At 36.4% G+C, this 16,442-nt stretch overlaps 2 protein-coding genes across 3 annotated transcripts in view; one reads left to right on the top strand and one right to left on the bottom strand.

Annotated features, from left to right (window-relative positions):
• The window catches only part of LOC139937395 (cyclic nucleotide-binding domain-containing protein 2-like), a 29,995-nt gene that overhangs the window by 4,433 nt on the left and 9,120 nt on the right, over positions 1 to 16,442 (top strand). For both annotated transcript variants that reach the window (XM_071932518.1, XM_071932517.1), the window contains exons 2-7: positions 2,495 to 2,536; positions 2,870 to 3,088; positions 3,993 to 4,156; positions 4,619 to 4,775; positions 6,162 to 6,313; positions 8,253 to 8,391. In XM_071932518.1, coding sequence (XP_071788619.1) covers positions 2,495 to 2,536; positions 2,870 to 3,088; positions 3,993 to 4,156; positions 4,619 to 4,775; positions 6,162 to 6,313; positions 8,253 to 8,391 — 873 coding nt within the window. The remainder of the gene's footprint in view (positions 1 to 2,494; positions 2,537 to 2,869; positions 3,089 to 3,992; positions 4,157 to 4,618; positions 4,776 to 6,161; positions 6,314 to 8,252; positions 8,392 to 16,442) is intronic.
• LOC139937396 (cysteine sulfinic acid decarboxylase-like) overlaps positions 1 to 16,442 on the bottom strand; it is a 51,957-nt gene that overhangs the window by 33,061 nt on the left and 2,454 nt on the right. The gene's annotated exons all lie outside the window — the stretch shown is intronic.

Below are 16,442 nucleotides of genomic sequence, written 5' to 3'. Positions count from 1 at the left end.
CTAATCAATGTAAACTGTGAACATTTTCATTAGGGAACAGATTTTGCGAGAAAAACTCAGTATAAGTGTTAGGGTTTGTTAAGTATGTGTTGTTCCTGTGAGTTTTGTAAGTTTGTTTCCAACATCTTATAATCGAATTGCCGATTGTTTGCTCGCTTAGCTCTTTAGGCTAGAGCTTACTATCAATTAAAAGTTTCTTACGCGGTTAATTAAGGAGTTTGCATGTAACGGGGAGGGTATGTAAACGATATTCATACAGCAGTGTGGACTATAACGGTGGCTAATGAGGTTTTCCGTAACAATAGTGACGCCACAAAGTACCTAATCCCATTGAACTGTGGTATGGTCGATACAGGGTTTTGATCCAATCCAATACCATTACTTACAGTTCACTAATAAGATTATGATCGTTATCCATTCCGTAAAAAGTGACGTCGTTTCTCACCAACAAATTTACAGATAATAATATAGATTTAATTATGGTTGATCACGGACAAACTCTAGAGACTGCTGTCTGGGTTATAATTGACCCAGCTACAAGGGAACCTGACCCATTAGTGGGTCAGTATGACCCCGAATCTGTGTCAACATTACTTACGAAGTAATTGGTTAAACCTGACAGAATTCGAGTTAAAATCAAGTTTGAACCATGGCCCAATTTCTAGAGCTACTAAGCACGAAAGTTTGCTTAGCATGACAATGCTTCCTTAATAAAAACAGGATTACCAACCAAATTTCCGTTTGTTGCATATTGCTTACTGGTATTCAGCTGCTGTTTGCTTATATCCTATATGAAAATCACGTGGAAATTTGGTTGGTAATCCTGTTTTTATCAAGGCAAAAATTTCATGCTAAGCATTTTTTTGTGCTCAGCAGCTCTAATGAAATTGGGTCAGCCTGACTCAGAAGTGGGTCAGAATTCTGACCGGGATTTTTTAAGAGTGACCACTTATTATCCTGTAATAGACCCAATTCCGATTAATAATGCAATACTGCAAGATGAACCGCTATGTTGTTCTCATATGTATAAAATGAACTCCTGTATTTTAAGATATCGCAAGGTGCAACCACAAGAGTATGTCGGATACCGACAGAAAATTCCTTATTTTAGTGCCACATTCATCAATTCCTTTCTGAATTATCTTATGCGAATGAGTTGCATACCAATCATAACTGGGAAGCATTTTCGCGGCTGTAACCAATATCTTTTCGGCCATATTTATTGGCCATTGGTTAACCATCTATAGCCAATTCAACCGAAACAGTTATTTTTACGACGCAAAAACGCATCCCTGCATGTAATGTTGTGCCTTCTCGTTGAATTATTTCACCAATAGTTTGCCAACATTTCCCTATGAACACAGTTTAACTCCCAGTTAATTTGTGGGTCCATCGTATTGCCATCATTCTTTATCGATACACACCTTTATTCCCTTTGCTTCTATCAAAACACCTTAAATAGAAAGTTAACAAAAGATGTTTGGGTAAATTCTCAGGCACTCTTTGTCCAACCTTTAATCGGATTTCTCTTAAAATCGATAAGGGTCGGATTTGGGATTTACTTTGAAGGATGTTTTCATCCCCTCTCAAGATCTGCTCTTAATCTCTGAAAATGTCTTAAAGACACACTTGCTTGGCTTCCACGAAAAATAAAGACACACTTAAAAAAGACTGAGATAGAACACCTCTCCATCTTTTAGTTTGTTTGGTTTTGTGCAATAAAAACATCTTCAGTTTTGTGCATGAAGTGTAAGCTGTATTGACTGCTTTGGAAATGCATAAAATGGTTTAGTTAATTAACAGTTGGGTCTCAAAAGACTAAAAATATGTATTTTTTCTAAGGTTTTATGACTGAATGGTGTTTTTTTTTTTATTGTTAAGCGCACAAGAGCATGCTTCTTGCAATAAGACGCTGCTCCCATTCAGCAAAAAATATATTTCTTTACCATTCTTTTAAGTATAGTAAAGAACAATATTAAAAGATCTTAAAAGAGCTTTTTCTATATATATTTAGTTTTAAAAAAATGTAGTGTGCAGTTTAAAAAATATATACAAAATTCTAAAAAATATACACAACGGTGGAAACAAATGTTGAAGATCCGCTATTGTTTTGAGTCATGAAGGCCTAGCAAAGCTAATGTACGAATCATTCGATTATGAAAAACTGTAAAAGTTTTTTAAACGGTTTGTGTAATGTTAGGGGTTATTGTCTACATTAGGAGAAATAAAGCATTGTTTAACAAACAATGCAACTAAACAAAATATTCTGAAATTATTGTGATCTTATTTTAGGGAAAATGACAAAACTATGGTTTGTCAGGGGTTTTGTGCACGTTCATATTTGGTTCAATTACGGCAACGATAATATCGTGGGTCTAATTTTCAACTAAAACACTATTTCAGACCAGGGCATTCTCATTGCAAATTTTCTTACAGAAAGATCAAAAGCAACAATCCATTTTCGATTTTTCAAAACTTTCGTTTTCATTTGCAGGTGGCACGGCAAGTTTCGCTAACTAAACAATCATACTTGGCGGTAAGTTTAATTTTCGAACTTGTATCGATAGATTTCTATATAAAATCTTCATAATTTATGTTGTTAATACCAAGTCCTCCGAATATATTAAAATCTCAATTTTAAAAACAAATTATGTTTACCCTCCAGAAACCGTATCTATTTTGCATGCACAAGATCTTCTGTTAACATTTATTGTTAGTTTCACAGTTAAACTGACCCCCAAATAAGACTTAAGGCTTTACACGTCACACCATGTTGAGATCTCTTTTGTGGGTATTGTGGCCCTGAGACGAGCCTGTTAGAAATAGAAAATACAAATGGTTTGGTTATCTTTTTATATAAACTGTACAGCCCAAGGAGCGATTTTGCCGTGCAGTCCGACAGGTGAAGAAGCTATGTGCGGTGCAAATCGGTCTTAACAAGCTGGCTACAGAGGCAGGTAAAGGGACATTTGGTGCAACTTTGCCAGATCTTGTGGCTTCTCTGTCTAGGACGCCGAGTGTTGTCTACATGCCATCAACTAAAGAAAAACTTACGTTTGATGCTGGCGATTTCAAAAGCAAGTACGAGGTAAAAAGAACAAGTTTATTGGTCATTTTATTCTGATTTTTTCTGATTGATTAAATATTGATGTACCAATGTTTTATGTTCCTATAGTCTTTGCTCTAGACGATTCCTAAAATGAAGGAAGGTGGACATGACCCCCCCCCCCATCTCTTGAATAATTTACCTTACAGCATCCGACATTCTAGCTCGCTAGCAGCCTTCAAGAAATCTCTTAAAACCCACTCGTCAACTGATTTGTTTGCTTTTTTGTTTATTCTATGCTTTTTGTACAGCGCTGTGGTACTTTCCCTGTTAGTTAGAGCGCTTTATAAATACTTTGTATTATTATTATTTTTATTATATTATCACGCCCTCAATTTGTACTGAGTCAATGAATCGTAATCACTCTACAATTTTTCATTCCCATTATTTTCCAGTGGAAAAAGGGGAGGTAGGTATAGGCCTAACACAAAGTTACAAAGACCGTCATGAAAATCCACCACAAACAAACAAGGAAGTAAACACATCAACAGACACATAGCCCTGAGTTGCAGCCACTCTGTTGACAATAATTATTCCTTTGAATACAATAAAGGAAACACTATTCTTCAATACTGGTGGTGAAAACACTTTGTGGACGCATGCAAGTCTACATATAGTGTTTCCAAACCCTACCTTATGTTGACGTACTTTGTTCTCAGGCCCACACTTTGTATAGTGTTTACCCCAACCAACAAACAAACAAACAAACAAACAAACAAACAAACAAACAAACAAACAAACAAACAAACAAACAAACAAACAAACAAACAAACAAACAAACAAACAAACAAATAAACACCGCCCCCCCCCCCCAAAAAAAAACAAACAAACAAACTTTCTTCTTAATAACTTGGAAAATTCTCAATTTCTGTCCTTATTTATAAAGTTCACATGGCCGCGAAGTGCCAAGTTAGCCATTGACAAGAGGCCTGAGGACCGTACTGACTCTGACATCCTTCTGATAGGTGGACTGATGAGAGGGCTTCAAAGCTTCAGGAAATACACAAGGGCACACCAACGGCTCATCTGCAGAGTTGTTAGATTCCAAAAGTAAGTTGTGTCTTTAAGATTCAAATCTTTCGTTCCTTTCTTTGTCTATAAAACACCCCAATCAAACAGACAAACAAACAAACAAAACCGTCAGCAACCAATCAAACAAACAGCATTTAACTTTCCAAATTCTGGAAGCAGCTGGCATCATTATTCTACTAAAAAAAAACCTTAACAAAACGGCATCAGTAAAGAAAGACAGAGAATAAAACACAGCAAAACAACTAAAAAACAACCCCCCCCCCAAAAAAAAAAAAAAAAAAAAAAACACACACAAAAAAAACAACTAAATCTTTACAAAAATTGGTTAACAAACATTGTTACAACAAAAATCAGTTTACAAGTGGTTTCTTTATTTACCCATGCTATTCATTTTAAAACAACCAACTTGTCTTGGAATAATTTCTGCCATAAAGAAAAAATTCCACGTTTCCCCTTTTCTTCCCCTTCTCTGATTATAAGGTACGGTAGACGGCGAGTTGTCATACGCAAGGGTCACTTGGGATACGCCTTCTATTTCATCTTTGCCGGAGCTGTTTGCGTCACTCTAGACGAAGATGAGGAAAGTGCCTTCGTCAAGAAGGAAGTGACCATTCTTAAGAAAGGGGCATGCTTTGGGGTGAGGATAACACAAGAGGGAGGGTTTAAGATGCTTTGGGAAAATGCGTCATAGGATTCTAGAGATCGTGACCCTTAAGAGGTTATTTTTAATTATCGGTTGGTTCGTGGCTTTGGGAATGCTCTTCAGAAATAGTGTATGAAGAAATAAGGGTCAATTGATTCCATCTTATTTTAAGAAAAGGTATAAGGAAAGGTGGAGCATCTCTAAGGAAATTGAACCAGTGTCTTCGGAATAATAATGTTTTTATGTCATGGGATGGTTTTGAAATAGCCTGAGGAAATACTTGAATTTTATGGGCAAACTACCAAGATAAATCAGTAAATACTGGTGATGTGTTTTTGAGGCAATGATGTTTGGACATAACAATTCGCTGCAGAATCAACCTTGATGGGGTATACCGTATAGTTTGTGGTAAGGGATTCCATTATCTGAGTGATAATGGGTTAATACACTTTCTGACACTACTGGGGAAAAACACCACACCTTTCCAAATGTTTTGCCCCAAACTCAAACTCAATTAGATTTTGTTCATCTCAAAATACTAACGAAATGCAAACAACTTTAAACTATAATTGCTTTACCACAAATGATGTATGACTATTAGCAAACCGCAAAGTATGTCTGTGTTTTTCAGATACCAGGAGATGTCTCCATTGTTTATGACAATTTCCAAAATTGATTAAAAAAAAAAAACCTGTTTTTAATTAGATAACGTAAAAATAATCTATATAGGGACGTGATGTCTGTAACAAAATAAGTCAGGGTTACATTTTGTCTCGACAGAAACCCAAAGAATAGTGTATTTTTCCAAATTCTTAATGCACTTTTAGTCAATACAGTGACACAACATGAGTTGTCCAAAAAGTACGAATAATATTGTTTATTGTACGCACCAATCCTTTTAGTGATGGGGCCAGTTCATTGTCTACAAATACTAAACATAATCAACTTTATGTCAAGGTCACTTACAAAGTGGTTGAATCATAATTAGATTAAGGAGTGAGGGGGGAAAACACTATTGAATTACTTTACCTAATGACAATTTCCATTATGCTAATTGTATTAATATGTTTATGTGATTTGACAGTAGCAATTAAAGGGGCTGTGACAAGTTAAAGTAAGAAGCTGGAGGGTGATCGGAAATGAAATACAGGAAATGACGACCCCCCCCCCTATCAAAGTAAAAGTAGTTAAGCAAAACAATGCTTACCAGAAATGCATACCAGGATAAGGTTACCAGCCAAACTATCATGTCGCATGTACAACTTGTGACTGTTTTTCTGCTCATTTCTGCTTAGCAGAAATGGATCAAACAGTATTTTCAGCTCTATGACATCGGCCCTGTTCATAGCACAAACTGAATGGTTTTATTTGAATTGACAGGAAGTTGCACTGTTGAAGGACACAAGGAGGACCGCTACCATAGTTTGTCTTCAAGACACAGAGTTTCTGGTGGTGGATAGGGACGATTTCTTCCAGCAGGGTCTTCACCAACACATACATAAAGAGTCGGAGTACAAGCACAACTTCCTCAGGTAAACAATTACCTCAGTTTACACACTGGCACAAACAATGCAAGAACCTAGAATATTATTTTGTTTGACCCTTAGTGGGTACCACTGCAAACAAGAAGCAAATGAAAATGTAAGAGAACAAACCCAGAGCAAAAAACATCACCACCACAACATTATCAAATAATACTATTTTTATTATTTTCCTTTCGTTTGTACATGTTGTCAATATTATGCTATTTTTAAATAATTTTCCTTTCGTTTGTACATGTTGTCAATTATATGCCATTTTTAATAATTTTCCTTTTGTTGGCACACGTTATCAAAGCTATTTTTAAAATGTTCCTTTTGTTGGCACATGTTTAAATGCTATTTTTTAATAATATTACCCTTTTGTTGGCACAGCAGAAGGTGTTCAGTAGCCATTAATAATAGAACACTTTCTTCACAAATATTTACTCCTTGTGAATTCCAATCAATACACTCAAGCAAATAATATATTCCGATATGGAGTGTTGTAGAAGAATCCAAGCACGGGTCCTTCAGGGTCACTATTAATAATTCATGAGTAGACACTTCAGATGTTCAATGTTTGAATATGAGTGAGAGCATAGAGAAAGGAAATTGTCCTTTCTCTATGGTGAGAGAGTGACAGTGATGGTGTGTGTGTAATAAGGCACTCATTCACTGCATGATTTGCATAGCATAGCAAAATTATACCCAGAATTCTCCAGAAGACGATCAGAGCATACTGATCGAAACGTCGAGTTAATCCAACGGTTCTTTTCAGAACCACCCCAACTCGTTTAGAGATAGGCATTACATGGTGTTACCGCAAACTCTTCTATATCTTATTTCCACCAGGCAAAGTTTCAAATCCTACTTAAAATTATACCCATGTATCCACAAAATGTCAACTGCTGCTAACAAATATGCTTGTATTATTGATTGTATGTGAATATTCATAATTTTACTTTTTAATTTATTAGAGTGATTAGTGCATGTGATTTCTGGGGAAAAGTACATTTTAATTTAATTTCAATTCATTACTTAATTTCACAGGTAAAAGTGCAAACGACTTGAATTTCGGAGAAAAGTACACGAGTCTGCAGGACTTGATGTAGTTAGCAATATTTACTGGACCGGAATGATTTTTTTTTACAATAACAGAATTTAGCCTTTGAGAAATCATTGGGGCGAACTATTTTGACCAATGTCTTTTTGGTTGGTAACAGCTTATTCTATTTTCACTAAACCGGAACCAAAATTTTGAGGCAGAGCTCGAAGTTGGGGGAAAATCAACAAGGACAATCTATACTTGCTTAGATAATAGAATAAACTAAAGATGACCTGAATATTTTGTTACGTGTTATTTGTTCTGTAGGAGACATCCCCTATTCTCCAGCTGACCTGATAATAAATCGGAATTGTTTTCACAAAAACATAATTTAGCCTTCGAGAAATCATTGGGGCGAACTATTTTTACCAATGTCGTTTTGGTCGGTAACAGCTAATTCTATTTACACTAGGCCAGAACCAAAATTTTGAGGCAGGGCTCTAAATGGGGGGGGGGGGGGGGGGGGGGGAATCAACAAGGCCAAGCTATACTTGCTCAGATAATAGAATAAACTAAAGATGACCTGAATATGTTGTTACCTGTTATTTGTTCTGTTATTTGTTCTGTATGACATTTTCAATTCTTGTCTGCTGTTTTGTTGTATTGTCACACCATTTTTGAGTAAAATTAATTCAATTTCAATGTGCAATTTTCAAGGTGTAAATTTAGGGGAGTGGCTTATATTCCACATATGTTTTTATTTTTTATTACCAATTTGCTTGCCTCCTATTTAATTTCAATTTTTAAATCTATGTAAAACTGTTGTAATTCAGCCTTTGTGCTGCGAGGACAGTTTGTTAATAAACCATTTTATCTATCTATCTATCTATCTATCTATCTATTTAGGAGACATCCGCTATTCTCTAGCTGGCCTGATAGTAAACTTGAAGAGATCAGCGATATAGCCCGCATTGAGGAACACAACCATGGCTCAGTCATCGTCAAGGACTCCAGAGAAACACATTGGCTTCTCTTTGTTACCAAGGTAACGTCTTAAGTTGTCAAGCGCCTCTGGGTTGGTTTAGCATGAGGTGCTTAATAAATCTAATTATTATAAATAAAGGGACAGGTACATGTTTGGTAATTACTCAAAACAAATATTAACTTAATAACTGACTTGGTAACGAGCATTGGAGAGTTGTTGATAGTATACAAATATTGACTGCTTCGAGTGCTATGGTTAAAACTATGACTCCCGAGGTGATCCTCGGAGCGTTCTATTTTCCCGAGGCGAAGCCGAGGGAAAATAGAACGCTCCGGGGATCACCGAGGGAGTCATAGTTTTTAACCATTGCACGAGTAAAAGCAGTCAATATTTGTTTTATAACACCCCAAACATTTCTAAATACTGTACTATTATTATTAAGTTACAGACCTGAATGCTACAATCCACGGACGACGCGAATACAGATTGCAAATACTTTTACTTACTGTGTTGCATGAGTGTCGTGCAATCCGAAATGGTTACAGACTATTAATTTATCATCCTCGTCTGGCAACGGACGTCTGGGTACTGCACGCCGTGTGCTAGTCTGTCGGACTAGCGCACGGCGCCGTGTGCTAGTCTTAGGACTAGCGCATGGCAAACCGACGCACTATCACACGGCCGTCGTCTAGCAAAACTAAGACATGTCATGTGACGCGCTCTAAACCAATGAGCAGGCAGAATACTTGCAAGGGGTGTTATAATATAAAACATTGTGAGAAATGGCTCCCTCTGAAGTAGCGTAAATTTTGAGAAAGAGGTAATTTCTCACTAAAATAATAAAAGACTTTTAGCTAGAAGTCTTTTATTCTTAACTGAAAGCACACAAATTCGTCCAACAAGGGTGTTTTTTCTCTCGTCATTTTCTCGCAATTTCAAAGACCAATTTAGCTCAAATTTTCACAGGCTTGTTGTTTTATGCTTATGTTGGGATACACCAAGTGAGAAGACTGGTCTTTGACAAGAACCAAACAGGTACCTTTCCTTTAAGATAACACAGCTTGATCTGAATTGATAGCTTGGATCAGAAGTTTCAGTTAGATTGTTTCTTGGTGTATGAATCTGAAAAAAAGAAACAATCTTCTGGTTTCTCTCAAGAATTTGAAAAGATGAAAAATCACAGGTCCAATTAACAAAAATATGCTAACCGCGTATTTCAAAATAACTAGAAAAAGTATTGTCTAGTTACTGAATCACATTTTCTTGACTGACTGGTAGTAGATTATGAAATTCAGGAGTATACTTAATTCTGAACTAGAGATAAAATTTTTGTTAATTACAAAAATACGGTGTTCGGTTGGGCGTTACGTGATGACGTAGTTCAAAAACATTGAACCATAAAGATGACTTTTTCTACAACGTGTCGTTAATTTTTATAGTTAAACTTGTGTCACAGTTTTTAACGACTCCTTTTTTTCTTCATAAAAGCAACATTTTTGTGTAAGATTGGCTTTAGGTTTTAATTTGCAATTTATGGAAACCCTTTTAAAATTTAGCTACCTCCGCACGGGATGATGTACACAGATTTGATAATCAACAGCGCCCTATTTTGTTGGACAAACGAGAGCTCTGTTGGGATTCCCTCCAAAACGTTCTCGCCATATGATTTGTACACATTTTAACATTGTTTTATTGTAATTTAATACCTGATGACGACATTATGACGTAATTAGGCCTGTGTTGTCTTAAAAACACTAAGGTTCAACTATCTGTTGAGTTTCAAGGTTCAAATCGATCTCAATCTTGAGTTATGCCGTAGATCAGCTCAAAAGTTGTTTTTTTTATGAAAAAAACACGAAGTCGAACTTATTCGTTGAGATACAGCGAAAAGCAAATGGCGTTTTTCAACATTAAAAACCTTGTCATGACCTAATCAATGACGTCATCATTCCAAAAAATGGCGGTTTCATCTACTCACTATTGTCTATGTACATAGTAAGTTTTAAGTTTGTACAAGCTCTACTTTTGTTTAAAAGCTCAAAAGTTGTTTTTTTTTATGTAAAATACACGAAGGCGAACTTTGACCCAGGGTAACGACCGGAAGTTAAGGTCGTACGATTTTTTGCGTTATCTTTTCAAATGTTGTCCAAGTCTTTATCTATCCGATACCCAAGTATGAACATCATAGCTCTTATATTCGTTGAGATACAGCGAAAAGCAAATGTCGTTTTTCAACTTTAAAAACCTTGCCATGACGTCATCAATGACGTCATCATTCCCAAAAAGTGGCGGTTTCATCTACTCACTATTGTCTATGTACATAGTAAGTTTAAGTTTGTACAAGCTTTACTTTTGTTTAAAATTGCTGGGGAAAGTTCGCAGGGAAAGAAGAACACGAGGGAAAAAAAAACCGGAACAATAACAATAGTTGTTCGGCTGTTGGTCGAACACCTAAAAAACATAACAATAACAGAACACCTCAAAAAACAAAAAACAAAAAAAACGACCAAAAACAAGAGGTCTTCGGACTTGAGTCCGAACACCTTAATGAAAATCTGGATTGTTTTATTTATTTGTTTGTACTAAAGTTTTGTTTAATCCGGCAGTGATTTTTTTTCTTCAAACTATTTAACTCAGAACAACTTGGATAGTTGTTTTAACAATTAATAATCAAAACAATTGATGATTATGCTAAGTTCAAGAAGTAATAGATATTGTAATACTGACGTGAATTGCGTGGGCCCAAAACGCCCTTCACCCGGGGGGAGTGGTCGATCGATGTAACGTCTCTATTCTTCTCGGTGTTTAACCAAAACATGACCAATGTTCGTCATTTTGTACTGTTGTTTTCTCACATAATTAAAAGTCCCATGAATCACTGAAGTAGGTGGCCATCTCAGCGAAACTTCGTCTTCTCGGTGTTTAACCAAAACATGACCAATGTTCGTCATTTTGTACTGTTGTTTTCTCACATAATTAAAAGTCCCATGAATCACTGAAGTAGGTGGCCATCTCAGCGAAACTTCGTCTTCAATTCCACATTGACCACTAAGCCATCAGAAGGGTAACATTTGAACAATTTGACGCCGAAGATTGAGAGGAATTCGTTTTCGCAGCGTTCTGCATAAATAGAGCTATACAGCTCTAAATAATAGAGCTATATAGCTCTATGCTTATCACGCTATGGCACAGAGTACAATAAACTTGGCAGCATGCCACCAAATAAATGATGCCTAATACACTACACGTGTACGACACACGTGTTACGCACAACCAATGGGGAAATTTCGTAGTTCTTTATACATGAAATTATGAATTTTCAAACTCGATTTTGAACCAGAAGACGAGATCAAAATGGGATCATGTCTGCGAGGCATTTACGGAGTTTTTAACGAACTTTCCGATGATGTGTCGATTGTAACAACCCATCATGTAGATCAAAAGTTATGATTTTTTGAAATAATAAACTTTGAAAATTCATAACTCAAGAATTGATGACGTCATCGTGACGTAACTCAAACGGTTTCTTCTCCTGATAAATATATAACTATGTGTGAAGTTAGAAGTTCATACAGGTTTGGGAAGTGTGCTTTTGTTAGAGGGCAAGGGACGGAGATGTATTTTTGAAGAAAAATATACAATTGCAAACTTTGACCTTCCGGTACGAACGGAAGGAGGGGTCATACGATTTTGACGTTAACTTTTCAAATGTAGTCCCAGTCTCGATCTATCAGATGCGTAATTATGAATATCATAACTGTAAAATTCGAAGACATATAGCAAAAAGCAAATGGTCACTTTTTGAACCTAAAAACCTTGTAATTCGACACCTGATGACGTCATCATGACGAAACTAAAACGGTTTCATCTACTAATGAATATCTAACTATGTGTGAAGTTTCAAGTTTATGTGAGCTTAGCAAGTATGTCTTTGTTAGCGGACAAAAACCACGGAGAAGAAGACGAAGTAAAAACTAGATATAGTGTTTGTAGAAACAAACACTAGGTGTTCGGCTATTGTTGGGTCAGTGTTTGAATAAATGAAACAAGTATTGTTAACAGCTCGTCAAATTACAAATAAATCAAAACCAAACAGTTTTCTCGATGTGAAATAGTTTTAAGGTAAAGCATCAAAAAGTGTCGTTTCAACCTAAAAGCCTTTAAATAATGCCTCTTCAAAGCATTTTACAGGCACTTCCGGTTTAAAAAGGTCAAGAGAAGGTCACCAACATACCCATTTTTGTGAAGTACGTGAGGGCCTTTCATATGATGTATAGATTGTCAAAATAGCTTATGTGGTTGGAGCCTTATGCATAATGACGACTGAAGAAGAGACTAACTAACCGGAAAAGAAGTGTTGGTTGAAAACGCCTTGAAAATAGACTAAAAACGAAGCTATTTATAGGAGAGAAAAAAATAATATACAATAAAATTGGTTTGAACCAGAAGACAAGGTCAAAAGGTTAACCGCCTTGAACGAAGACTCAGATGTAAGCGCGACTGATGATGACCACTAGGCCATGAGGCACAAGGCATTATGCGAGGGTTTACATGTATTTGTATCAACAGAGGGGATTATGATCCGGCGAGATAATTCTCGTATCATGATTTTGCGAACATTGTCACTAAATATGAACTGCAAACGCCTTTAACTATTAAGTAGGGTTGAAATGTAGTATTAGATGCCTTTAGGGGTTTTTGACGACGACATTTTTTTGGAAGCTTTTTCGCGCTCTATGGATGATCACTGGAGCGTGACTCTCCCGCACAGCTAATACATTGCACGTTGTGTGTATGCGTAAGTGTAATGTTTATGCACATACCAATTGAACGGGGGATGTACATTGTTCTTTAGACGTGAATTTTGAAATTGTCAACCTCTCTTTTGAGCCAGAAGACAAGATCAAAATGGGGTCATGTCTGTGAGGCGTTTACAGAGTTTTTAATGCCCTTTCCGATGATGTATTGATTGTAAAAATCCCTCATGAATTTTAGAATTTTCAACCTCGATTTTGAACCAGAAGACAAGATCAAAAAGGGGTCATGTCTGCGAGGCGTTTACGGAGTTTTGGTTGACCTTTCCGATGTTGTATTGATTGTAAGAATCACTCATGTAGATCAAAAGTTATGATTTTTTGAAATAATAAACTTTGAATGAGTGTATCTCGTCAACTGATGACGTCATCGTGACGTAACAACTTTTGCATCATCTACTGGTTATTGTCTACAGGTGTGCAAAGTTTCAACTTAATAATGCAAGCTTCGCATCTATGCTTTTTCTTGCGGACAATCGACAGCGAGAGGAAGAAGAAAAACCCCAAAAAAGAAAAAACCGAACAATAACAAAGAGTTGTTCAGGCTGTTACCCGAACACATAAAAACTAAAACTCAATGCAAAACACATGTAGGGGATGGAGGGGCTCATAAAAAGCAAACCTTAACGAGTACGGACCCCCCCTTTTCTAACGAATAAAGCAATGTAAGCAATTCTATTTAGTGGGTGTAATCTTATGTAGCGGCAAAACAATTCAAAATTACAGGAAGAACAAACACAAAAACAGTTAGCGTAAAATAAAACTTAACCATATATAACAGATAAACAAAATAGGCAAAACAAATACTAGAGAAGAAATTGGGCCCCACAACTCTTGCTGAAAAAAAAAACATGTCGAAATATACCATTGTTATCCATTAGAGACGTTTTGTAGTCACTTTGGTTGGGGAGCGAGGAATCTAGCACAAAACACACGAAAATCCCATGGCTGGGACATCAGCTAGTTTAAATACACCAGATAAATCTATTATATGGATATTCTTTTGAATATTTTATTTTGTGCATATGGTCCGTGATTCATGGTCCGGTGAATATAAGTGGGCGGTTGTGTATCGACAACAGACTTTTGTCCTTTTGATCACCATCAGCTCCATGTATAATAAACTTCAAGGGCTGACGATTGCACTTTTGTTATTGTCATTGTTAAACTCCCGTTCCATTGTGCGCTGTCTGTTACCCTCCACGCATAGATTTTCTTGTGAATAGTAGCTGGGTATGATTCATGGTTCGCTGAATAATCTGGCAATAACAACCTTTTTTCATTCTGAACTGAACGCTTGATTTATTATCTAGAGGTAAATGCTCGAGGCAAGTAAGAGTATTGTGCACGTACACCATGTAGTTTTGTTGGAAACCGTTTGCTAACAGCCATTTATGTTACCCTTTGAAATAAAATCAGAAAATTTATAAGTTTGCTTGTTGCATAAAATTAAATTGAAGATGATGCCTCAATTGGTTTTTACAATCAGAGCTGGACTCTAGACTGACGTGTTGGACTCCTTGAACACTCCAAGTGGTTCAATAGGTACAATTCCAATAGGTGCAATTCCAATACTTATGCTGATGTTCTCATGATGTCAGCATCAACAGGAAGTTCCAACAACTTTGTCCCCTTGTACAATTAAATATGCAAATATGGGTCACGTGGTTAATTAATTACGATTTTTTTATTTGGGGGGGGGGGGGGGGTCGGTGGTTTGACGTTTGATCTAGTACGACTTGATTTCACATCATCGTGTCATGCATGCACTCAGGTTATGTTTGGCTAACAATTGAGAAAAAGAAAAGGCAACACTGTCGATATAAAGATAAGAATCTAACTTAAATACATGTATTACAAACATAAATATTTTTTAGTTTTGGGGGATAAAATTTTTTTTTGATTTCACACGGAGACTCGAACTCGCAGGTATCAGAGATGTGTGCGCGACTGATGACCACTAGATCATCAGGCCTGATGCATTATACGAGGGTTTACATGTATTTGTATCAACAGAGGAGATTATGATACGGTGAAATAATTCTTGTGTCATGATTTTGCGAACATTGTCACTAAATATGAACTGCTAACGCCTTTAACTATTAAGTAGGGTTGAAATGTAGTATTAGATGCCTTTAGGGGTTTTTGACGACGACATTTTTTTGGAAGCTTTTTCGCACTCTATTGATGATCACTGGAGCGTGACTCTCCCGCACAGCTAATACATTGCACGTTGTGTGTATGCCTAAGTGTAATGTTTATGCACATACCAACGGGGGATGTACGTTGTTCTTTAGACGTGATTTTTGAAATTTTCAACCTCTCTTTTGAGCCAGAAGACAAGATCAAAATGGGGTCATGTCTATGAGGCGTTTACAGAGTTTTTAATGCCCTTTCCGCTGATGTATTGATTGTAAAAATCCCTCATGTATTTTAGAATTTTCAACCTCGATTTTGAACCAGAAGACAAGATCAAAAAGGGGTCATGTCTGCGAGGCGTTTACGGAGTTTTTGTTGACCTTTCCGATGTTGTATTGATTGTAAGAATCACTCATGTAGATCAAAAGTTATGATTTTTTGAAATAATAAACTTTGAGCTAGTTTATCTCGTCAACTGATGACGTCATCGTGACGTAACAACTTTTGCATCATCTACTGGTTATTGTCTACAGGTGTGCAAAGTTTCAACTTAATAATGCAAGCTTTGCATCTATGCTTTTTCTTGCGGACAATCGACAGCGAGAGGAAGACGAAAAAACCCCAAAAAGAAAAAACCGAACAATAACAAAGAGTTGTTCAGGCTGTTACCCGAACACATAAAAACTAAAACTCAATGCAAAACACATGTAGGGGATGGAGGGGCCCATAAAAAGCAAACCTTAACGAGTACGGACCCCCCCCTTTTTTCTAACGAATAAAGCAATGTAAATAATTCTATTTAGTGGGTGTAATCTTATGTAGCGGCAAAACAATTCAAAATTACAGGAAGAACAAACACAAAAACAGTTAGCGTAAAATAAAACTTAACCATATATAACAGATAAACAAAATAGGCAAAATAAATACTAGAGAAATTGGGCCCCACAACTCTTGCTGGAAAAAACCCATGTCGAAATATACCATTGTTATCCATTAGAGACGTTTTGTAGTCACTTTGGTTGGGGAGCGAGGAATCTAGCACTAAACACACGAAAATCCCATGGCTGAGACATCAACTAGTTTAAATACACCAGAAGATTTTAAAGTATAAAGGCTTATAGTTTGATGAATAATATGACGAAAACAAAGTTTTATTCT

This window comes from Asterias amurensis, chromosome 5 (assembly GCF_032118995.1).
Source record: "Asterias amurensis chromosome 5, ASM3211899v1".
Taxonomy (NCBI): Eukaryota; Metazoa; Echinodermata; class Asteroidea; order Forcipulatida; family Asteriidae; genus Asterias; species Asterias amurensis.
The sequence above is the reverse complement of the archived record's forward strand: the minus strand, read 5'-3'. Positions and strand labels throughout refer to the sequence as shown.